At 41.1% G+C, this 24,855-nt stretch overlaps 2 protein-coding genes across 2 annotated transcripts in view; one reads left to right on the plus strand and one right to left on the minus strand.

Moving 5' to 3' along the window:
* The window catches only part of pde6a (phosphodiesterase 6A, cGMP-specific, rod, alpha), a 27,052-nt gene extending 11,433 nt beyond the window's left edge, over window positions 1-15,619 (plus strand). Inside the window, exons 6-25 of the mRNA XM_086084384.1 lie at window positions 2,241-2,330; window positions 2,662-2,802; window positions 2,885-2,959; window positions 3,035-3,099; window positions 3,180-3,246; window positions 4,002-4,049; window positions 6,004-6,153; window positions 6,460-6,603; window positions 7,888-7,953; window positions 8,044-8,190; window positions 8,592-8,699; window positions 10,414-10,523; window positions 10,711-10,798; window positions 12,230-12,330; window positions 12,407-12,514; window positions 12,585-12,648; window positions 12,735-12,809; window positions 13,977-14,060; window positions 14,374-14,542; window positions 14,627-15,619. Coding sequence (XP_085940510.1) covers window positions 2,241-2,330; window positions 2,662-2,802; window positions 2,885-2,959; window positions 3,035-3,099; window positions 3,180-3,246; window positions 4,002-4,049; window positions 6,004-6,153; window positions 6,460-6,603; window positions 7,888-7,953; window positions 8,044-8,190; window positions 8,592-8,699; window positions 10,414-10,523; window positions 10,711-10,798; window positions 12,230-12,330; window positions 12,407-12,514; window positions 12,585-12,648; window positions 12,735-12,809; window positions 13,977-14,060; window positions 14,374-14,542; window positions 14,627-14,664 — 1,938 coding nt within the window. The 3' untranslated portion in view covers window positions 14,665-15,619. The remainder of the gene's footprint in view (window positions 1-2,240; window positions 2,331-2,661; window positions 2,803-2,884; window positions 2,960-3,034; window positions 3,100-3,179; window positions 3,247-4,001; window positions 4,050-6,003; window positions 6,154-6,459; window positions 6,604-7,887; window positions 7,954-8,043; window positions 8,191-8,591; window positions 8,700-10,413; window positions 10,524-10,710; window positions 10,799-12,229; window positions 12,331-12,406; window positions 12,515-12,584; window positions 12,649-12,734; window positions 12,810-13,976; window positions 14,061-14,373; window positions 14,543-14,626) is intronic.
* Window positions 15,620-19,800: 4,181 nt separating this feature from the next.
* Window positions 19,801-24,855, minus strand: part of ppargc1b (peroxisome proliferator-activated receptor gamma, coactivator 1 beta) — a 60,047-nt gene continuing 54,992 nt past the window's right edge. Inside the window, exon 12 of the mRNA XM_086084793.1 lies at window positions 19,801-24,841. Within this exon, the coding sequence (XP_085940919.1) occupies window positions 24,747-24,841 (95 nt within the window). The 3' untranslated portion in view covers window positions 19,801-24,746. The remainder of the gene's footprint in view (window positions 24,842-24,855) is intronic.

Genomic DNA, 24,855 nt, shown 5'->3' on the forward strand with positions numbered 1-24,855 from the left:
CACCGATTCAATAACCTGAGGAGGAAACAGATTGTGTCTGAGTTTCGGTAGATGCTGGTGTAGTGGATCTGGCATGCATGAAAATCTCCACCAAAGAGGGGAGCCGACGACCCCCGCCGGAACAGAGCAAGCGCAACACCTCAGGGCCCCCCAGGCCGCGGCAGCGCCAAAGGACGACCCCCGGGCCCCGCCAGGGCCACCGGCCGGAGAGCAAACCCAGGAGCAGGAGCGCCCCCCGCCCCAACACGGCCCGCGCCCCCGGCCCAACGCAGCGGGACGGGGCACTGCAGGCCCACCAGGCACCCCACCGGCCCCCAACCCCCGCACCCCCACGACCCCCCGCCCCCCATCCACCCCCGCCACCCACCCCAACCCAGCCCCAGCCGCCCCCACGCCCCCAATCCCCCAGACACCCCCCACCCCCAGCACCCCCCACCCCGCAACCCCCACCACCGCCCCCCCCCAACAAAGACGCCCCCCCCCGACCCCACCCCGACCAACCGGCAGCCCCCCAACCCCCGACCCCCAGCCCCCGGGGACCACCCGCACCCAGGCTCCGGCGCCGAAGAGGGGCCGGACAGCGGAGCGGAGAGGGCAGCCGCGCCCACCCCACCCCCCGCCGTGTGGAAGGACGGAACACCGGGGGCAGAAGGGGGAGATGGGGGCACCGGAGGGCGGCCGACACCCCCGAACCCCAGGCCCAGCGGGGGAAGGCCCCGGTCGTCACCCCAGCGTTCTTTGTGAAAATTAACCCCTGTTACTGAGTCCGCCAGCTCGCGGACTGGCGAACTCTACCCCTAAACCGTGAATGTGACCCCACCCAGTGTATATACAAGTGTGTGTGTGTGGTGCATTAAAATTAGGAGCAGGTGAACCGGAGCCAATGGAAATGATATTCCCACGCTCCGATCCACCCGCCACCCAAGCATGTTGCTGAGTGTATGTGGTGCATTAAAAAAAATAGATAGGGCGGGGGGGGGGGGGGGGGGGGCGGCGACACGGACAGGGGACCGCAGCACTGCTCTATACTGCGGCCCCCAACCGATGGCACCTCCACAAGCCCCCCCCCCCCCCCCACCCACAAGTTGTGTGGTGTATTAAAATTGGAGGGGAGTTGTAGGGTGAAGACGGTGTTTCCACCCTACCCCACCCCCCAAAGTGAGTTATGTGCCCTATATGTCTATAAAAGTGTATTGTGCAAACCTAGTGTAGTGAGTTAAGAGGAGTGACCAGCGGGGCCCTCCCCAACCGGGCGGGGGCAGGAGGCGCACCTCGGGCGGGACCCGCCCGGCGGGGCGATAGGGCTCGCCCCCCGGATACTGGGTCCCGCCCGAGGTGTCAGGACGCCCACCGGAGCGGGGCGGGCACGACACCAAACCCCAGCCACCCCCGCCGGCCCCCATAGCACCAAGACCCGGGCCATGGATGGAGCCCCCGGCCCAGGGGAGGGGAAGGAAGGCGTACCGGGGAGGGGGAAGGGAGGAGGGAAGGGGACGACAAGAAGGGCAGGGGGCAGCGGCAGGGACGCAAGGAGAGGGGGAGAGGAGGAGGAAGGGTGACGAGGGAGAGGGGACAGGGAGGCGGAGGACGGGCGGGGAGAGGCGAGGAGGGAGAGGCAGCAAGGGGGAGGAAGGGGGAGGGGAGAGGGAACCACCGGGCACCCCGGCGGCCCACAGGCCCCGAACCGCGTCGCCGGGCCCAGAGCGACGGACCGCGCCGGAACGGCGCCGCCCCCGACACCAGGGAAAGCCCCGCAACGCAGCACCCCCCAAGAGACCCAGGGAACGGCCAAGACGCAGCCGCCACCCAGCAGCCAACAGAGGGGCAGACCCGCCCACTCCCCGCCAGGGGGGACAGCACCCACAGAATTAACCCACTGGCATGCCGTGAATCCGAATATCATATTATTATTATTATTATTGTTATTACACATTACACATTTATTACACATTTATTACACATTCGCTGCACATTTATTACAGTTCTTACAATTTGAACCAACACTTTTTATTATTATTATTATTATTGTTAATTTATCTATGTATTAAGTCAAACAGCTGCAGTTCATTCAAAACGATGCAGCTCCAGTTCTTACCAGAACAAACAGATCAGAACTTATTATTTCTGTCGTAAAGGCTTTTGACGTCACGTACTTTCAATTTTGTTTGCCACATTGAGTTACCTTGTGGAAGACATGCCATTTTTTTCAATTATAAAAATGAACATGAATTTACCCACAGACCCTGAACAAGTACCTGAACTTTGCCAACCTGATGTTAAGAGTTTTCCACCTAAGTTACCTGCACAACTGCGAGACCAGGAGAGGACAGGTGAGTTTTTTGTTTTATTTGTTCCCAGTACACACTTAATACACAATTCTTATTTACACATTTTTTCCAAGGTCACTGGCACATTACACACTTATGACACACTCATTACACACTTGCTGTATTACACTTGATGTACTAGACTATCATGCATTTGTTACATGTCTATCACACATCACTATCTTACCAAACTACTACTTATTTTTTATGAACTTATCAATAACTTAATATGAATTGATCACACTTTTTTGCTATTGCACACATGACACGCTTATCACACGTCTATTACACAATTATTACACAATAATTATATTTTCTATGTGTGCATGTGCAGGTGCTTCTGTGGTCGGCCAGCAAGGTGTTTGAGGAGCTGACGGACATTGAGAGGCAGTTTCACAAGGCCTTGTACACGGTACGAGCGTTCCTCAACTGCGACCGTTACTCTGTGGGCCTGCTGGACATGACCAAAACCAAGGTGACTATCATCCACTCTCCCAACGCGAGATTCAAAAGGTTCAAGATGTGCACGCTTGCGCGTTTTGTTCTTTGGTTTGTAGGAGTTCTTCGACCTGTGGCCTATCCTGATGGGAGAAGTTCCTCCGTATGACGGACCCAAAACACCTGATGGCCGGGTAAGTGAAAAAAAAAAGTTTGGTTTTTCAAAGTGGAAGCACACTCAAGCACCATTTTTATGTTGTCTTGTGCAGGAAATTGTCTTCTACAAAATTATCGACTACATCCTGCACGGCAAAGAAGACATCAAAGTCATCCCGTCAGTCACAAATACAATTGCAGTCCAGTTGCTGACTTGTTAATTGTTATAAATCAAAAGCTGTTGTTATTGATGTGCAGAAATCCTCCAGCAGACCACTGGGCTCTGGTCAGCGGCTTGCCGACGTATGTTGCAGAAAACGGACTGGTCAGAATTTATTGACCCTTTTTTTTTATTTGACATCTTCTTTTCATTTTAAAAAGTGATTAATGGCAGTTACAGCTTTTACATTCATTTATTACACCATTATTTACACACGTACTACACGATCCACTATTTATCACTACCGTTTTAGTATGCATGCATCTTGTTGCACACCTTAGTTAAATAATTTAGTAGACATTAGTTACACATTTATTACACCTTTATTACATATGTGTTAGTACAAGTTTTACACATTTAGGGCCATATTATCCATATTCTTATGCACCTAGCTTGCACACTTTCAAGCTACACCGTTTTTCCTGTTCAGACTTCCAACACACCCACCAAGAGAACTCTGGAAATTTTCAATTATTTATCATGTCTCGTACACACTTATAAAACGTATGAATCTATCACATGCACCCTTACTTACACACCACACATTAATGATACATTTGTTACACGCTTACAAGTAACACATTATTGCAAACTACACATTCAATTATACTGTTATTACACATTTATTACACATTTACTACAAATGTATCACACATTTATGAACACTTATTTATACATCACTTATATATGTACAGTATATCTTATTCATGATATTATTACAAAATGTGAGTTCTTTTGTAAGTTGACATTTGAAACCACACATTCAATATTTGTGGTTTGCTTATTGCTCTACTGTCTTTGTTAACATTTTCAAGCACAATTAAAAAGCAACAACAACATTGTTTTCTTGTTCCTAACAGATTTGCAACATAATGAATGCGGCTGAGGACCAGTTCTTTGACTTCCAAGTAAGAGTCACAGTACTTACATATGAACGTCACGCCATGAGGTACACCCGCACATTCTAATGAGCTCTAATATCGGATCCGTCTGATTTAATGGCGCTCCTTTCCATCAGGGCTCCCTGAGAACTGCAAGTCAATAGATTGTGCAGGTGTATCCAATGTTGTGGCACTAACATGATGTCATGTGTGTGTGCATGCATGTGCATGTGTGGCAAAGCCGCAGTCATAAAGGTAACAAATGATCTCCTTATTATTCCTCGCTGACTTTACAGCAGGATGCACAGCTCCTCTCATCTTTTCTCCCATTAGAATCACTTTGCCACGGGGAGGTGCGCGTACTCTAACGACCAAATTCATCATTTTTACTCCTTCTTTTGGGATTCCATCATGGGGTTGAGAGGCCGCGCTTGTTCTCTGCCAAATTGGCCCATGTAGTGGATTTTCTGCCGTGAGACACTTTCAGTACAATTAAATTACATTAATGTCACTTTAGACATTTGTTCCATATGAAATTGTGAAAATGATAAGATAAAACTCTTCATCATTACACTCATATCACAAATCACAAAAGTATTGCACTGAACTCATTTATTACACACGTATTACACACTTCTTACACGTTCACACACTTTTAATCTATACAGTATTACTCATTTACCACTAATTTACTCCACACATATTACATACTTTGTATATATCTTTATGCATTTATTACACAATTATGACGCAGTTGATTATTGATTTATTACACGTGTTAGACATTTGATGCTTGTTATTTGTGCACTTGTGATGCTTTTACAACATATTTATGAGTATTTACTCCACTTGTTTGCTTTTACATTTACTACACATGTACAAAACCCTAGGCATGTTGCACATTTATTACAAATGTATTAGCTATATATGTATCTATCTATGATGCATTTTTTACACACTCATTACACATTTACTGTATATCACAATATTGAACTCTATGATGTGTGAAGTATACATACATACTTATTTATAACACATTTATGACACATATTACAAATTTGATACAAATTTACCACACAATGATTACACACAACACAATTTTTACACATGTACTGCACATGTACTATAAAAATATTACAGATATTATAACACAATACACATAAAGGAAGACATCCATTACGTCATGTATTATGCACAGATCATGCATTTATGCTATTATTACACATTTATGAGTCATTTATTTTGTTGCACACTTATGCAGTATTTCTGCATTTATTACATTTTCACATTCATTAAATGCTTATTGCGCATTGCTATAAAACATTGTTCTAAAAATGTAAACAGCATAATCCAATTATTATCACGTATGTAGGTTATTATAGCTGTATGACACATTAAAAACTCAGGTGTTAAATATTTTGTATACACTACACTATTGTTTCAATACAACACAATAGACAAAAAATGTCATATAATTATACTACTTATTTGAAATGTTATGCTTATTACACATGTATTGCACACGACACATTTGTTACACATTTTATTACACTTTTACACTTTTTACAAGTTCACACCCTAATGATGCTCTTTCATTACACATTTACGACGACACTTTATTACATAATTATTATGCATATGTCCCCTTCCAACTTATTACACAGCTATTACACATTTACTGCACATACTAAAGACGTACTACACATTTTGTTATGTATTTGTTACACACTTAAAAGCTAGATTACATACATTTTACATGCTTTGTTACACTTTATTATACACTTACTACACATGCATTTAACAGTTTACTTCACATAACTTCGAAGGCAGCTCTGGTTACATTATTTGTTTTCATTTAATCTGATTTTGTCCAATTTATTAAAATGTAATATGAGGTATAGTAAATATTCAGTACCTTTAATTGTTAAATATGCGTTTAATAATATTCTAATGAATGAGTTGTGTTCCTTGCTTTGCCCAGAAAGAACCTCTGGACAACTCGGGATGGACAGTTCGTAACGTTTTGTCCATGCCCATCGTCAACAAGAAAGAGGAGATTGTGGGCGTGGCAACCTTCTATAACAGGAAGGACGGGAAACCCTTTGATGAGATGGACGAAACGCTGATGGAGGTGGAGTAGCTACACTACATACAGTATGTGTGCGCATGTGCGTGTGTGACTCACAGGTTTCTAAATAGAGGGACGTGCGTGTACATTATTTATCAGCCCGGAGGCTTTTCTGCATCCACTTTGTTCACAAGCTTGAATGCTTGCAGTTGAGCAACAATCCATGTGTCAATTTTTCAACATAAACTCACAAGGAAAGGATTGGATTTTTTTCTTTTACATCTTTCAGATAGATAGATAATGTAGTATTCTTCAGCATCAAGCATGTTTAATAGATGATTAAAACAAATCAATAAATCCCCATTGCAGTCTCTGACTCAGTTCCTGGGCTGGTCGGTGCTCAACCCGGACACGTACGACAAGATGAACAAACTGGAGAACCGCAAGGACATCTTCCAGGACATGGTGCTCTACCACGTCAAGTGTCGCAAGGACGAGATACAGAATGTCCTGGTCAGTCAACGGCCATCTCTTCAACGCAGATCTTGATCTTTGATGCACAAAGTATAGTATAGTGTTGAGTAATGCTGTGTGGTGGTATGTTACAAAATGGATGCCAATCATCACCCTATATTTTATATATATATATATATTTTAATTTTTATACCTGCTTGTCTTGACCCTGGAAGCCATTTAAAAGGTTAATTTGATCTTTTAAAAGATACAAACTTTTCCTAGCCACTTTCACTTTCACACCCACAAAAATGTTGCAAAAAACTATAACCGAAAAGAGACAAGTCTATTATTTTGGTTCATAGCTGCCATTTAAAGGCCTTTTAAGTCTCTCAAGCAGATAAAAAAAATTTATGTCCCAAAGCCAGTTTCATTTAGCAACATAACATTTGGTAGGCATGGCTGTGTAAGTCTCCAGAAGCCACACCTGAAAAGACACCGGAAGTCTTCATTTTGGCCATTTAAAAAATGCAGCCCTGAAGCAATACCTAAAAAGAAAAAACAAACAAGAAGTGAGCGATTTTGGTCTGAAGTAGCCATCTCAGGCTCGTTTTGGACATTTCTCCTTCCGATCCTTCCAAAGCAAATTTGTCTTGGCTGGTTACCGGTAACTTATCAACATTAAAATTAGAGGCATGTAAATCTTGGGTCGACCCACAAAAAAGTGATAAATCCATCATTTTGATTTAAAGTAGGAATTTTAGGGTCATTTGGGTCATTTTAGTGGCCCTTCAAAGACAGTAGTAGTTTCATTTGGAACAAAATTAAATGGCTAGGCACCTCTAGGATAGCATGAGTAGACACACAAAAAGGCTCACGAAATCATTTCTGTACAGACACAGGAAGCCCACCATTTTGGTTCTAAGCAGCCATTTTAGGTTTGGTTGGCTTAGTTGTATATAACTGGATTAAAAAAACACAAAAACAAACCCAAAGCCAGTTTCGCTTGTTAACATATGTGGTCAGCATGTCTTTTATGAGTACCAATAATTAAATGAATAATATATAAATAAAAACCGAAAAGACACCAAAATTCTGCCTTTTTGGTTTGAGTCAGCCATTTTAGGTTCATTTCGACCATTCAAGCTAATTTAAAAAATCCGCCCTTGAAAAATGAGATATTTCATCCACCTACTATCAAATTTCCTTTATCTGCCAATGTGGCAGTTTTTTTTTAACCTTGTATAGCTAAAATGCAAAATGTTTGTTTTTGTCATTGCATGTGGGCGGGGCATGGCAGCTATGATGTCATCGTTCTAATTTGTGTTTCCTATGCTTCCTCAGAACACTCGTGAGCGTTGGGGGAAAGAACCGGATGAGTGCGAAGAGGAAGAGCTGGAGGAGATCCTGGTGATCAACAACACAAACAATTCTCGCAAATATCCACAAAGACAACACACACCTTATATCAGTTCATTCGTGTGTTTGTCCCGTCTCCAGTCGGAAGTCCTCCCCAACGCCAAGAAAGCGCAGATCCTGGAGTTTCACTTCTACGACTTTGAGCACAGCGAGTTGGACCTGGTCAAGTGTGGCATCAGGATGTACTACGAGCTGAAAGTGGTGGACAAGTTTCACATTCCCAGAGAGGTCAATCAGCTTTCAACTTGAGTTCAAAGTTCACCAGTAGCGACAAAAACAAAAAAACAAAAAAACACATCTCGTCATATATCAAATGAAAGGTCTTAATAAGGGCTTCGCAGATCACTCATGATGAATGGCACAAAACTCCCGTCCAAACTGATTTTTGAGAGGTCATTTGACTCCATTTGTCTCCCCGTGAAAGCCATAAAACAAATGCAGTCTCAGAGTTTTATTTCGTAAGACCGAGCGAGCCCTCATCGGCTCCAGTGCAGGTAGTTAATTAATGATGAAGCATTCGCCGGTCGCCTGCTGTGTGTCCTCCTGGAAATAAACTCACTGCAAAGCTATTTTTAAACACCTATTTGAACAAATGGAGGACTAATGGGTTCGTGTGTGTGTGTTTGCAGGTGCTGGTGAGGTTCCTGTACTCACTTAGCAAAGGCTACAGGAAGATCACCTACCACAACTGGAGACACGGATTCAACGTGGGACAGACCATGTTCACGCTGCTCATGGTCTCTCATTCACACAAACGCAAACATGCACGTGTAGTCCCACAAAAAAGTCACACGAAGCCATATACCCAAAAACGCACAGGAAGTCTTCCATTTTGGTTTAAAGCGGCCATTTTGGCTATTCAAGTTAGTTAGAAATGCAGTCCCCCGAAAACCAGTTTCACTTAACAACATGACATTTGGTAGGCATGTCTATCATGAGTAGACCCACAAAAATGTCTCAAAAGGTCATGCCCGAAAACACACAGGAAGTCTGTCGTTTTGGTTTGAAGCCGCCATTTTAGGGCCATTTTGACCACTCAACCTAATTAAAAAATTCAGCCCTTAAAGCCAGGTTCAATTTGCTATATGAAATTTGGTAGGCATATTTTTCATTAGGAAAGCCACAAAAAAGTCATGCCTGAAAATGCACTGGAGGTCTGCCATTTTGGTTTGAAGCGGCCATTTTGACCATTCAAGCTAGTTAGAAATGCAGTCCCTCGAAACCAGTTTCACTTAGAAACATGACATTTGGTAGGCATGTCTATCATGAGTAGACCCACAAAAATGTCTCGAAAGGCCATGCCCGTAAACACACTGGAAGTCTGTTGTTTTGCTTTAAAGCCGCCTTTTTAGGGCCATTTCGACCATTCAAGCTAATTAAAAAAATCCGCCCTTGAAGCTAGTTTCACTTAGATACACAAAATTTTTACATGTCTATAATGAGCACACCCACAAAAAGTCTCAAAAAGCCATGCCCGAAAATGCACAAGAAGTCTGCCATTTCATTTGAAGCGGCCATTTTGGCCATACAAGCTAATTTAAAAAAATTGCCATTTCACTAAGCAGCATGAAATTTGTTAGGCATGTCTATCCTGAATAGACCCACAACAAAACCTCTCAAAAAGCCATGCCCCAAAACATACAGGAAGTCTGCCATTTTGGTTTCAAGTGGCCCTTTTAGGGCCTTTTTGGCAATTCAAACAAATAGAAAATTCAGCCCTTTAAACCAGTTTCACTTAGCAACATAAAATTTAGTAGGCAAATCTCTCATGAGTAGACCCACAAAAATGTTTCAGAAACCATGCCCGAAAACACACAGGAAGTCTGCTATTTTGGTTTGAAGCTGCCATTTTGGCCATTTATTTAAAAATTCAGCCCTTGAAACCAGTGTCACTTAGGACATGAAATTTGGTAGGCGTATCTATTCTGATTAGACTCACAAAAAAGTCTCAAAAGCCCTGCCCGAAAAAGCACAGGAAGTCTCCCATTTTTGTCTGGACGGCCATTTTAGGGCCACTTCGGCCAAGCTAATGAAAAAAATTCAGCCCTCAAAACCAGTTTCCCATAGCAAATTTAAATTTACAGTAGTAGGCATGTCTAACCTAAGTAAACCCACAAAAACGTCTCAAGAAGCCATACCTAAATAGACAGGAAAAACTGTTCACAAAATGCACAGGGAGTCTCCCATTTTAGTTTGTAGCAGCCATTTTAGACACATGTGCTACAGATTTTGTCCACTACAAAATTTGAACCCCATCTACTATACATTGGACTATGCCAAATTATAATACATTCCAGTTTTTGTCATTGCGTTAGGGTGAAGCATGTCTGGTAAATTTGATGATTCGCTATAAAACACAAAATCTAACAAGTCAGCTCAGTAAAGGTCAAATCTCGACTTAAATGTCATAAATGAAAGTGTGAAGTGTGCATGGTGTGTGCTGCTGTTCAGACGGGCGACCTGAAGCGTTACTTCACCGACCTGGAGTGCATGGCCATGGTGACCGCCGGCTTCTGTCATGACATCGACCACCGAGGCACCAATAATCTCTACCAGATGAAGTGAGACCAAAAGTTGCTTTTGTCACCATGTTTGTTGACTATCGCTCGCTCGTACAAACACAATTCATCACCTGCAGTCAAATACCTGCAGTGAGTCCAGCCAGCCCCGAAACCAGCAGTCATGATTTAGCACCATGTAACCTCCCAGCCTTAATGTGTGTGTGTGTGTGTGTGTGTGTGTGTCCAGGTCTGGAAATCCTCTGGCGAAGCTTCATGGCTCGTCCATCTTGGAGAGACACCACCTTGAGTTCAGCAAGACTCTGCTGAGAGATGAGGTGTGTTGCATGCGCACGCACGAACACGCACACACACGCACGATCGAGCTCATAATTCCTAGTGGGGACATCTCATTGACATAATGCATTTCGTAGCCCTTTACCCGAACCTTACATCATAACCGATTGCATAATCCTAACCCTAACCCCAAACAAAACCCAATTCAAATCTAAACTCTCTCAAAAAGAAAAGAGGTCTTGAGTTGCGACGACCGGCCAAAATGTCCCCACAATGCACCTGTGGTCCCCACAATGATAGTAAAACCACGAAATATAGTCCTCACAAGATGACACAGACGAGAACACACTCACATGCACTCGACTAGAGCTGAACTCACCTTGGCAGCTGCTGTTTCGCTCCATCGGTGTGATGAATTTGACTTGCAGCCAAATTAACGTCAAATAAAGCCGGTAATAAAATAAATAATATATAAAACAATAAATGCTAAAACTAATTAAGAATCACAAAATAAAGTGATAAAAGACAAATCTAAAGCATTTTAAATAATATTTTTTTTTATTTAAAAAAAACTGGAAATGTATTGTTCATTTTTTTAACTGACTTTAAATACATGAAAGTTCAAACAAAAGAAAAAGAAAAATTTAATTATATTTTTACGTTACAAAAAATAATTATCAAGATATGTTTTAAATAAAAATGTTGAACTCCATTTACATTTCACATTGACATTCATTTAATTAAAATAAAAAATAAATTTAGATGCCTTTTTAAAAAAATATTTAAATAATTCAAATATAAAACAATTGTTTTGATTTTAAATACAAGTAATCAAAAATGACTAATAAAGTTAAAAGATTTTAAAAATTAAAACATGATCATTGTAAAAGTATTTCATTTTTATTTTCAGTTCATTCATTTAATTTGGCAAATTAATTTATTTAATTAGAAATTTCACATTGACATTCATTTAATTAAAATAAAAACATACATTTAAATACCAACACCTTAAAAAAAATGTTTGAAAAGTAATTTCAAATAAAAACAGTTGTTTTCACTTTAAAGGATCTTTGCGCAGTTTGTCACTTTTTTACTCGCGACTGCCACCTCTGGCCCAAAACTACAACACCTGTGTCAGGCTCGTCCATGGTGCGCGTGCGAGTACGTGCACGATCTTAAAGCGACAGCCACAGTTGACAAAGGAAGACATGACTTCAAATGAGGTCAGAAAAACTCCGCCCCTCCCCTCCCCAAAGGAACTGTGGAGTGTGAGGGTCCGCACACTCTACTATAAAGGGAAGATAAAAGCTGATAGGTGCAGTCAGAGTAAAACAATCAGGGCTCTTTGTACTCATCTGGGCATTGGTGGAGCATGCATGATGTAGAAAAAAACTTTAATATTGCCTTTTTAAACTGCACACTTAAAAAATATATAATTATGTGTGTGTTGACATCTATTTGAACTGTTTCAGTCGTTGAACATCTACCAAAATCTGAACCGGCGCCAGCACGACACCGTCATCCACCTCATGGACATCGCTATCATCGCCACCGACCTGGCGCTCTATTTCAAGTCAGCACTGTAGCACCCGCCGGTCCGGCTGCTGTAGCTCAATCCCATGATGCATTGCGGCTGTCCTCCTGCACAGGAAAAGGACCATGTTCCAGAAAATAGTGGACCAGTCCAAGACCTACGAGAACTGGAACGACTGGACCAAGTACATGATGCTGGAGACCACGCGCAAGGAGATTGTCATGTAAGCGCGGGCGTGCAAAAATGCACACACACACGCAAATGCTCCATCAAGTTGTGTGTGGACATCGCAGGGCCATGATGATGACGGCGTGCGACCTGTCGGCCATCGCCAAACCCTGGGAGATTCAGAGCAAGGTCATTTTTCTGTCACAGTTTGTACATTTGCTGGAATTTGTATTCTACCACACTTACAGAGTGTTTATTTTCCTCCCCGCCTGCAGGTGGCACTGTCTGTAGCTGCCGAGTTTTGGGAGCAAGGAGACCTGGAGAGAACCGTGCTGGAGCAGCAACCCATCGTAAGCCTTTTGGGAGACAACCAATAGGGGAGAGTGGGGTCATTTGCGGCAAGGGGCAAGTAGTTCCACCCCTGTTATTTAGAAAACCATAGAAGAAGTTGGTCATGTGACCACATCTTTTTAAAGAGACATCCATTTTGCTCATTCGGTAAAAAAGGGAGACTGAGATGTTTTTTGCCATCCAAAGTAAAATTTCTATGATGAATGTTTTTTGATGGTTGTGTTTGAACAATTATAGACAACTTTGAAAATGTTTTGGTGCTTTAGTAAGCTACATCATGAGTCTATGTTGTTAGCATGATGCTGGCTCAAAACAGCTGGGGGATGCATTTTTTTTCAAATTGGTGAGCTTGGGCTAATTTGTGCCAAAGGACCTGTGGGAAGTTGTAGCAATTGCACAACTTCCCCTAAATTATGATTATTCACCCTGTATTTCTTGACTGTATTTTATTGTTGTTGTAATTATTACATTTGATCACCAAAAGCATGTCATTCTTAATTTTTGACCGAAATTCATCATGCCATCAGATACAAAAGGACAGACAGACAGGGTTCCATTTCCTCTTGAGGAACGGAGATAAAAATCTGCAGGATGGCCAGAAAAATAATACAGGGATAAAAACAAAAATAGAAGGTAATTATTTCCTTGCCAAAATCCGACAGAAACAAAGAACAGCATTGTTAATAAAAATATAAAAAATAATGTGAAAACAAGAATTGTGACTGACACACCTGAGAAAATGGAGTCGGAGAAGGCTCACAAAGAAAGAGAAGATAAAAAGTCCTCTGAAACCTGCAAATCAAAATTTTGTATTGAATTTGTCTTCCTTTTAGATAGCATTATCATTTTTGAGATTAAAATGATCTTTTTTTACGTCAGTTATTAATGGCTGGATTTTGACTTACCCCACCCCCATTTTTTTTTCTAAAGCTATATTTCTCAAAGAGTTTATTGAAGATCCAAAGTGATTGCTCCTAAATTATATGAACATATTTTAGTTGGAGGGTTTCCTGTAATCTCCTTGCCTTAAAGACACTTAAAGTAAAAATGAGCACTGCTTACCCCACTCTCCCCCACACAGCATCTCTCGTCCTGTCTCACGATTGTGTTCTTAATCAAGTTTGGACACATCTCAAAGATTGCCTTTTTTTTTGTCTCCTTTTCAGCCCATGATGGACAGAAACAAAGCAGAAGAACTTCCTAAGCTTCAGTGCGGCTTCATCGACTTCGTCTGCACTTTCGTTTACAAGGTCCTATCGCGCCATTTAGCGGAATACTTTTTTAGAATCTTCTTAGAATAAATTAGAGTTTTTCTAGGGAAGTAGTCATTATTTTAGGAGCATAAAGTTGAGTTTTTATCAAGGAAAAAGTCATTCAATTTGGGTAATGGCTATAAAAGTGTTGTGTAAGCATGATCAAAAGCACAAATTAGACACATATAAGTACTACTGTAATGTAAAAAACAAGAATGAATTTGTATTTTTTTCCCTATCAAACTTCACTTATGACGTCAAATGGTAGTGGTGCTAATGACGTGTTGCGTTGGCGGTGTTTTGTGGTCAGGAGTTCAGCCGCTTCCACGTGGAGATCACGCCCATGCTGGATCGTCTCCTCAACAACCGCAAGGAGTGGAACGCCCTCAAGGAGGAGCACGACGCCAAGATGGCCACCATGGAGGTGGCCAGGAAGGCCAAGGAGGAGGCGGCCGGCAATGCGGCGGCGGCCAGACAAGGTCCTGATCAGCACAGACGCGAAAAATATCTGAAAATCCCGTTTTTTTTTCCACACATCTAATTCATTTTTTTTCTTCTTGCAGCGAGTGCGGCCCAGTCCAAAACTTGCACGCTCAGCTAGAAGAGTGCGTCGCAAAACCGTCAACATCAAGCAGCACCTATAAAAATACGCACTGCCATAATTACTACCATAAACATTAAAATACGGTATTATATGTTTTATTCCTTTAAAGCAGATTTGATGTTTTTAAAAGCCCCTTGTGATCATTGGCAGTTTCGTCATCAGCATGTTCTTAACTCATTCACTGCCATTGACATCAAAAAATTCAATATTAATACTATTTCTATTAGTTTCACATTTTTTTCCACTATTGTTAACAAGAGTATGAAAACCTAGAATTTTTTTATTGTACATTTAGAATAGATATCAAATTTGTGATTAATCGTGAGTTAACTATTGAAGTCATGCGATTAATTACAATTAAAAAAAATTATCGTCTGACCCCCTTGATTTTTAATAATCTTTTGTTTTTTGAATTAGGGGCATCAGGCGATTATAATTTTTTATTGTAATTACAATGACTTCACTAGTTAACTGACGATTAATCACACATTTTATATCTGTTCTAAACATATAATAAAATTTTTCATACTCTTGTTATCAAAAGCGGGGAGAAAAAAAGTAACTAATAGAAATAGTTCAAATGAATTTTGGACGTCTATAGCCGTCAATGGCAGTGAATGAGTTAAGGAATAAAAATAAAGAACAATAACCTAGAGTAAATAATAATTACATTAAAATAAATTGCACATAAATAGTAGCAGGTGCTGTTTTTAGATTAAATGCATCACAAATCATTAAGATACCGAGAAGATTTGTTGTCATTGCACTGCTATCTGAACCTAAACTCTACGCTGCTATCATACAATACAAGCTTTGAGGCTCAATTAGAATCTATGTGCAAATACTGTACACTTACTTAAGATGTGCTTGCTTGCTACGTTGTGACCTTGCACATTGAAATATGTATTATTGCTTCAAAGAATAGTAAATGATGCTATTTTCATGCACAAAACTTGTTTTCCTTTTTATGGAGTCTGTTGTGTTGCTAATAATAATAATTATTATTTTATTGAATATTTATATTAACGAGGCACTTTTTTGTCGACAAAAGTAATAATTTTACAAAAATTTAATTAATATTTTTTTCCAGAAAATAAGTCAGGATGGATTCGTATGAAAATAAAATTCCATATTTTTTTCCCATTTCCTTTTTTTTGTTGTTGTAATGTTAAAGGTAATAAAGTTGTGTTTTGGGGTAGTGAAAAAGTCCTAATGTTACAAGAACAAATTCACATTTAACACATTTGCCATTCGATGGATTTTCTGGTGAAAAAGGTTGAATGTCATTTTTCAAGAAAAAAAGTTGTGCTCTTACAAGAAATTAATCCATTATACTAGAATAAACTTACATTTTTTTCTTTTTTAAAAAGCGTGCTTACAAGAATAAAATTGCTTTTTAAAATGTTTTATTCTAAATTAGAATAGTCTTTATTTTAAAAGGTCCATGTCGCGAGTTTTTGTAGATTTGCGACCCCTCTGGCAAAAGCGGAATAGAAGTGCCAAGACGTTAGTTAGTGGTAGTTTTACTGTGCATTGCTTATCATAAAAAGACCCTATCGCATTTTCGTGACAAGGTCTTAAATGAGCCGCCGGGAGACGGAGGATCGCACTGCAGTCTCGGTTTATTATTATTTTGACACACTTTTCCCACGGACTCGTGGAAACTCTTAATATGGTTAAATATGGTTATTTTAACACTCCAATTTGTGTCAATATTGCGACATACATCTTTAAGATTATAGTCATATTTTTTTCCAGAATAGTAATTTATTTTCAAAACAAATTAACAATCTTTCTTGAGTCATATTTTTTCAGACACGGCCATTTGCAGTAACCTTGATGAATTCTCGCGGTATTTTTGAATTCCCAAACTCATCTTGTACCGAGGCCGTTGATTTCCACGTCCGGACCAATCACAGAGCGACATTGTGCTCATGCAACACCCACCCCCCCACCCACCGCCACCCCCCCACCCCACCCCACCCCCGCCCTCTACGACGAGAACAAAGACGGCATTTTCATGCGTGATCGTGATTGGTCAAAACAAATCAGCTCGAAGTATTGTACAGAATGTCCCGCCTTTCCCGAGCAAATCCCAGTAGAGCAGTCCCAGATAGATTTTTTTAGAAAACTCCCTTGATGGAATCACAATATCAATCTGGCTATAGCCAGGTCACATTTACAGGTGATTGGGTCTGAGCCCTGTAAGTGTGGTGGCTATATAAACAGTTCTCGACATCGGGTCAAATCGGTAGACCAAATTTGTTGCACCATTAGCCAACAAAGAATTATGATAATTTTTTTTGTATTTTGCATCATTTCAGAAAAGCACATTACAGGGTGAAAGAACATTATGTGTATGACCATACGTGTATTGCTATTGTCGTCAAATTTGAGTCGAAATGTACATAAGGGTTAATTAGCATTAGCATTATGAGGGCTATCCTTTTGAAAATGTTCACCCTGAAGCCCAAAAAGTTTGCAGTTCCCTGCTTGAGTGATGCTGCAAAGCACCGTGTCATATGTAGGTCACGTCAGCATTTTACAAGTGCACATGACAGCTGAGCGTTGATAAACCGGATGGAGGCTGCAAAGGGGGTCAAACGCGCTCTAAATCCATCCTTCCTCCCCCTCCATGCTTTGTAGTAGCGCGCGTAAGCGCTCGTGTCGTCACCAGCCGGTGACGTAAGCACCGCTGACGTAAGAAGACGGCGGCTCAAAGGATTGCCGTATACGGCCATGATGCTGGCCAGGCTGGGTTGTGACGCAGGAACAACTCGTGACTGCTGCAGAAAGAGAAAGGGGTGGGGTGGGGATGGGGGGGTGGCAGCTGTAGCCGTGACGACTATTTTTAGGCGCTCACTGTTGTTTCCATGCAGGTCCCAAATGAACCGACTGGCTGCGGTGTGAGGCGCTGTGCACTAAATTGTCACAGCATGTTAGCATTCAGGGTTGGGGAATCCAGATCCAGAAAGTAAAAACCCTTAAGCCTCAGGAACTTGCTTACGAGCTCGTTCACCTGCCAATTGAATGGAAGCACCTGTGGCTAAAGCCAATCTGTGGCAGGGTTTTGACTTTCTGGATTCCCCAAGCCTGTTAGCATTACATGCCAACCTAGCAAGATGCACTTTGGCGTTAGCATCTCAAGGGGAAAAAAACCCATGGTTTGATATGTCCTCATGTAACCTCTTATATAAGGATATGTTGTTGTCCTGAACTGTTGTACGAATCCAGGTGCTCAACAATTTGTAAATAAAGGGCGGGATCAGCCTGGGAACTCTTCCTTCTTTATACTACAGCCTTCCCTGCTTTGCAAACATGTTTTCGAGAGTGTCTGGGAGAGGGCTTGGACAGCCCGGTTTCTCACGCTCACAACTTTTTGCTAACGAATAAAAGACGGAGCGGCATGCGGTCCGGACGGAGTCAGCTGTGGAACACGTACGATTGCCCAGCCGTTGTTGCAGCTCGCTTCACCCGGACCGTAGGCTCTCCGGTCTAGTGTCAAGGTAAGCGCTGATGATGATCATATTATGCTGCTTAACGTTGTAGTGTATTGATTGCTGTTTGCGGGGAATAAAAGGTACAATAATTCTAGCAAATCGAGTTGTGATTGTTGCTGTTTGCGGGGAATGAAAGGTATAATCATTCTCGCACAGCGCAGGTGTTGATTACTGTTTGCGGGGGATAAAACGTACGATTATCCTAGCACAGTATAAATGTTGATTGCTGTTTGCGGGGAATAAAAGACACAGTTGTTCTAGCAAAGCATATCAAGTCTCTGTGTATTCATTGTTGCCGCCGACCACTCACGATCCTGCATAAAAATATAAAGGTGAAGTAGTGTTTTTCCACAAAAACAGCATCCCAAACTCAAATCATCTCTGAAGGTGTTTTGAAAACTGAAACTGACTTTACCAGCTAATTGATGGTCGCAGTATGTAAAATGGTAGATTAATACATTTAAAAGAAGCTGGATGTTATTTTCTACTTTAAGAGCATGTTGCATATGTGTGATTTATCGACCCCCACCTCACCTCACACACACCTTAAACCATCTATCAGTGTGATTGTTCTTAGTTAACGAGCCCCTTGGTCTTCATTTCTATGCATGTTATTCTCACTTTTATCATCTCGTCCTGATGAATGTAAGTCCATAAATGTCGTTTCTATCTGCGTGGTTCAATAAGAACACTGTAGGTTGAAGTCCAGTATACACGGTAGGCTTTTGAATGCAGCTCATCTATACAGATATATACGGTAAATGTTGCTTATGTGTTTGGTCCTTATGTAAGCGACATTAGTCACACCAAAGTGGAGAAGAAGAAGACGGACAGAGGACAGGACAGGAAGTACTTGACAGGATGAATTCCAACACTCGTGTCTCCTCTTGTTTCCACTCTTCTCACATACACACCTGCACGCACGCACACACTTGATAAACACTCCAGCAGAGTCGACAAGAGTTGGCAATTTGTGTCAGGGTAGCTTTAACCAACAGTATTATAATGTTGTAATGTCGTTATTTCACTGCCGCCCGAGCATAAAGCGAGTTTGCTAACTTGCTGGACCGGAGAGACGAACCAACCTAGGTTAGCTTAGCGTTAGCTAGCTTTTACGACAGAAGGAACATGGATGGATGACGTGGATGAATTTAAAACTTTGCCACAAGAGGAAACACACCTTGGGTTAGTAAGCAATTTGAAACTAAAAAGGAAAATATTTCCGTAGGTTTGTTAGCGCATTAGCCGATATGTTTTCAAAAAAAGTGAATATGAGGCTTAATTTGGATTTTTAAATTTGTATTTTTGGCAAAAAGTATAGTTAGCAACACATCAGGATTCAGTCGGTTAAATGGTAAACAAATATGTAAATCTGGATTTGGTCTACGGCTCCAGGCACTAATAGGGACTGATTTAAGATTTAACAGCGGAAATCAACTTAACAGCTTTCAACCACAATAACTGAATCACAAATTTGCATTTCAAAATTCATCAAGACTTCCAAGGAATTTTTTTGGGGGATGATGTGGAGGATGTTACACTATAGTGACTGATGTGATGCAACAGTTGGCCTGTAGGTGGCAGTGTACTGGATTCATAGCTTGAAATGACGACACGGAGCGCTGCAAGCGAGTGCTGTTCATTAGGGTTTTATTTCTGGAGGCAAATCAATGAATATATGTCCTTTATACAGTATATGAGGAGCACGTCTCTACAGTTTCATAATGTAAACAATCTCTGAAGAGAAAAATGTATTCAGTTTAAAAGGAAGCCAGCGTCTCCTGTTTCAAACTATGTACACCAATTAAAATATAATTTATAACAAGAACATCTATGAAACTAGATTTGAACAATTCAAAAATACTGAAATGCCTTTTTATCCCCGCCCCTCTCCTCTCCACATTCTTTACCCGATGTGAAATCACACACAAAGAAAAAAAAAAAAAAGAGAGAAAAGGAAGGAAACACCTCAAAAAACATCCAAGCTAGGTGGAGCATAAATAATAATAATAACCAAAAAAAATATATGTAAAAATATAAAATCTCACTAGAAGTATTTAGCATATTTAGTTTTAAAAAAAGAGAGAGAATCAGGTGAGTGTGATAGTCCTTATAAGTCAAATACATCATATGCCCTTTATCTTATATTGTTCCACACGCTCACATTTATTTTTTTCACTTTTATATTTATTATTTTATTTATATTTATTGTTTCACGTAGAATCATTTGCCTACTAAGTGCTCATTTGACATCCTTAAAGGTTTATTTCATGTGCTAAAATGATTTAGTAGAAAATAAAAAACAAAACACTTTAGCGTGTGAACAGAAAACAAAGAAGCCGCCAACTTTTTTTTTTTTTGGTCAAGTTTTGCAGTTTTTCTTGCCGGTTTTCCTCCCACTTTTCCCAAACGAAGAGCAGGAAGTATTGCATTGTGGCGAGAATATTTTCCCTTTGGAAGGTTTGATTATTATCATTATTAGTATTCATATTTGGATTGATTGGAACTAGCCCGTGTGGACAGTGCTTATTATTACACATTATTAAAATGTGCCTTTCCAAAACACTTGAGGAAAAAAAAAGGTCAACATCAAAGTTTTCTATAAGAAAGTATATCGTCATCTAGTTATATATCTACACAAACACACAAATATATATTGAGATATATTCATATATATGTATATACCCTTTTTTTTAGAATATGGCTATTGAAAAAGAGTTCTTTCGGAAAAAAAACCTCAGTCCTCAGTGGCGGTCGGGACTGGATGGGAGGGGTGCCGTGCGGAAGGGGAAGAGCCAACTGTTGATTTTAAGGCTTTGCTGTGATCACGTGATCACGGGATCACGTGATGAGGAGATGTCGGGGGCCAAAGTTGCAAAATGTAGATATTTTTTTAATGTAATTGCAATTGGATTGTATTACATGTAGAGTGTATTACTATATTGCAAAGCAAATGCTAAGTGTGACTGTAAATGTGAAAACATTTCTAATGAAATTTGATTTACGGTGTAGCGTAAAGTGGGTCAATAAATTATTTGATTGAGGGCGTCTCTCAGGGCGCATATGAATTTTGCACATCGCAACTCCCAGGGTCCACGCATTTTCTTTTTTTCATTATATCCGTCCCGATTCAAATTTAGGTTTTTCGTCTGTTATCCTTATAAAATTATATGGCTCCCCCTAAAGGTGGTCAAGGTTAGTGCAGGCATTAAACCCGCCCTCAATTAATCAAATCATTACCTGACTCGATTTATGCTTCAACAGTATTTAAGTGTTTATAAGATATTGTGTGCTTTTTTTTTTTAATTAAAGGTACATTGATGTATTTTTATAAATTTACATGTACATTTGTGTGCATGTGCAACTATGTATCTAAGTTGGTGTAAGTTTGTGTAAGTTCAAGTAAGCTGAGGTATGTAAGATGACGTGAATGTAGTTGCCATGTTAGTTGATGCATTTTATTTCTTATACTTATGTGTGTATATTAGTATTTAAGTTAATTCATGTAAGTTAATGTGTACAGAGATTAATTTAAGTTGGCATATGTATGATGACTTGTATGTAAGTTGGCATGCATGCAAGTTTACCAGTAAATTTGTGGATGTACATTTATGAATCTTGGTGCAAGTTTATGTGTATGTAAGTTCATGTACATTACAATAGTACACATAAGTTCAAATGGATACAGTACAAGTTTGTGTATGCAAATGTATGTTGATGCAGGTTTGTATACATTTTTGCGTACATGTATGAATGTTTGTGTATGTACTTTAAGTTGATATGTATAAGCTCGTGTATATAAGCTTATGTGTGTAAGTTTGTGGAAATGAAAATCATTTTTATGTTTAGTATGCGTCAGTTTTAAAGGCAAATTTGGCCCGCCACAAATTCCCAACTGGTGGCTGGGTTTCCTCCATCATCATCATGATCATCATCATCATCATCATCACCATCATCATCACCCCCACTCTCCCCCCCGGCCTTTTCACCCCCACAATCCAGTCGGGACGTAAAGTGTGCAAGATTACTAATGATTTTTGTACACGGTGTCGATCACATTCCTTTTTAGTGACCATTCTTGGTATTGCATCCAACAACACAGGAAAAAAACACAAACACAATTAAAGAAATGTGATAATCTAAAGGGATTTTTCATGTTTTTTTTAAAACAGTGTTGGACTTTGTGTGTCAAGTTACGTCAACGTTCCCTCCAAATCCTGCCGCCGCCGCCGCCCAAAATAAAACACATCGTTTAGTTCTATGTACACATTATATAAGACCATACTGTATGTGTGTGTGTGTGTGTGTATATATATATATTTTTTTTTTTTTTATATTAGAGCTTCTCTGTAAACCATGGTGTAAACATTCAACGTTCTTGTGTGTATGCGTGTGTATGTGTGTGGGTTGATAAACTGTGGAAGGACCCGGAAAATCAAGGTCAAATCAAGGCCTTGAACCCGCACAGAGCTGCGTCTTATTTCGGCAAGGACAGGAAGTGCTCTGGACTAAAGCCTTCCACACGCCGCCATTTTTGGAGCCGATGCGCCAACCAGTGGCAGACATTTTGAGCTAAAGCTAATGCTAAGTGTTGTGTGAAATAGAGGTATGCTGTGGTCAGGCTAAATGGCTATAGCAAATTGGAGGCGAGACGTCATCTTCCTACAACTACAAACATGGCGGCGTGCAGAAAAGTCTTTAGAATGAACCCTGATGGGACAGAAGGCGGCGGCGAGAGCATCGGTGCATGGACGTGAGGTAGAGATGCTCAGCTGACACCACCCGCGTCGTTTTCTTGCTAAATTCCAACGCTTCCTTCCCCTTTTTTTTTCTTTTTCGGTGCCTCCTACTGGCCGCATTGGGTGCAACCAATTGCCGCTAAAGGGGATGTTTACATTCAGATGACAAATACATTCCATCAGATCAAACCAACACAAGTCAATCGGGACATTTTGAGGGGGACAGGGATGTTTCTCGTGATGGCGCCACCGCCACTGGCAACCAATCATAGTGTTCCGCCCACCCCCAACTGAACGACACAGGCTGCAGTTTAAATGTAAACAAGAGATGTTGCATCAGCGGAGTGGACCAGTCCGCAGCTTGCAATGTGGGAATGCTCCACCTTTTCTGATTGTTTTAGTAAGCCGGCTAGCTGGCTAAAGCTAATACTAACGTGCTTCCAATTTATAAGAAGGGGGAAGAGAGGGTGTTGAGGTGAGGTACAAAGGACAAGAGTGTGGAAATGTGGTTGCGCTAGATGGCTAAAGCTAACAGTAGAAAATGAAGGGAATGTGGTTGCGCTACCTGGCTAAAGTTAACATTATGTGTAAAACAGAGGCGTGCTGGATAAAGCTTACACTAATAGAAGTGCGCTTCAGTTTCACTACTTGGCTAACTCTATCTTTGATTGAGGGTGTTTGTAAAACAAAGGTGCGCTGTGAACATGATAGCTGGCTAAAGCTAACTGTGAAGGTAAAATAAAGATGTGCTATGGTCTTTGCTAGCTGGTTAAGATAACTCTAGAAAAGAGAGGTGCACTGTGATAATGATAGTTGACGGTGCATGTAAAATTGAAGTGCTGGGTGGTTGGGATAGCTGGCTACAGCTAACGCTAACAACCTTTCAAGAGCTATAAGAAACACCAACCACTAGAAGAGAGGTGTACAATGGTCACGCTAGAATGGTTAAAGCAAACGTTGAGTGCGTACGTACAACAGATGTGCTGTGAACGAATTGCCTATAGCTAACGCTAATGGCCTTTTAACAGTAGAAAACAGTGGTGTGCTGTGTAATAGTGCTAGCTGGCTAAAGCTAATGCTAGCAGCCTTTCAAGAATCTGATTAAACAAAAAAATGAATGGAAGCTTATCCAGGCTAGCATTAGCCTCCTACTCTTCAGATGAAGCATTCCTACAAAGCATTTGGCGTCTCCATGTCACTAACCAAACACGGACCAGTAGGGGGCGCTGCGGGGATTTGGGGATTTTGCGTTGACGGTGACAGCGGGTAAAGCAGAAAAAACCTCCCAACGGTGCATAGATCAAATCAAGGAAGCACTACAATTACAAAACAAGAAATAAAATCTTCATTTTTGTAAACTTTTGCCAACCTTTTTACATTGAACGTTATACTCTTTGCACACACACGACAGTTTTTTTCCATGTAGAACATCCAACACAGCGGGTATCTTTTTTTTCTCCATTTTTTTAACAACCACACACAAGGTTTGCTTTTTTTTTGTTTTTTGATTTTTCTATGGCGATAGCACTCCGCCCGCCACCCGGATTTTTTTTCTCACAGAGACACACAAACAAACACACGCACACACACAACAAGGATTTGCTACGGAGGTCTCTCGGCAGGACGTAGCGCCGCGGCTGGTCTCGTAGCTAATACAAAGTAGCCGCCTTTGCCTCCCAAAAAAAAAAAGTTCTTGTCGTCGATTTACTCCCATCGTTTTTTAAAAATGTAAACATTTTATGTGGAGAGGTGTGTACCGCTTCTTTCTGCTGCTGCGGGGCGCGGCGTTTAATAAGGCGGGACAGTCGCGGCGCGGCGTGGGGCCAACGCGGCGAAACAGTCAGCGGTGGTGCAGCGACTTCTGGGCCTCCTTCAGCAGAGTATCAAAGTCCAGCGCGTCGTACTTGCTCTTGACTGGGCCTGGACCTGCCTCATCTTGAATGAGAGGG

Source organism: Leptonotus elevatus, chromosome 9 (genome assembly GCF_054856555.1).
Source record: "Leptonotus elevatus isolate MCC_2025b chromosome 9, RoL_Lele_1.0, whole genome shotgun sequence".
Lineage (NCBI taxonomy): Eukaryota > Metazoa > Chordata > Actinopteri > Syngnathiformes > Syngnathidae > Leptonotus > Leptonotus elevatus.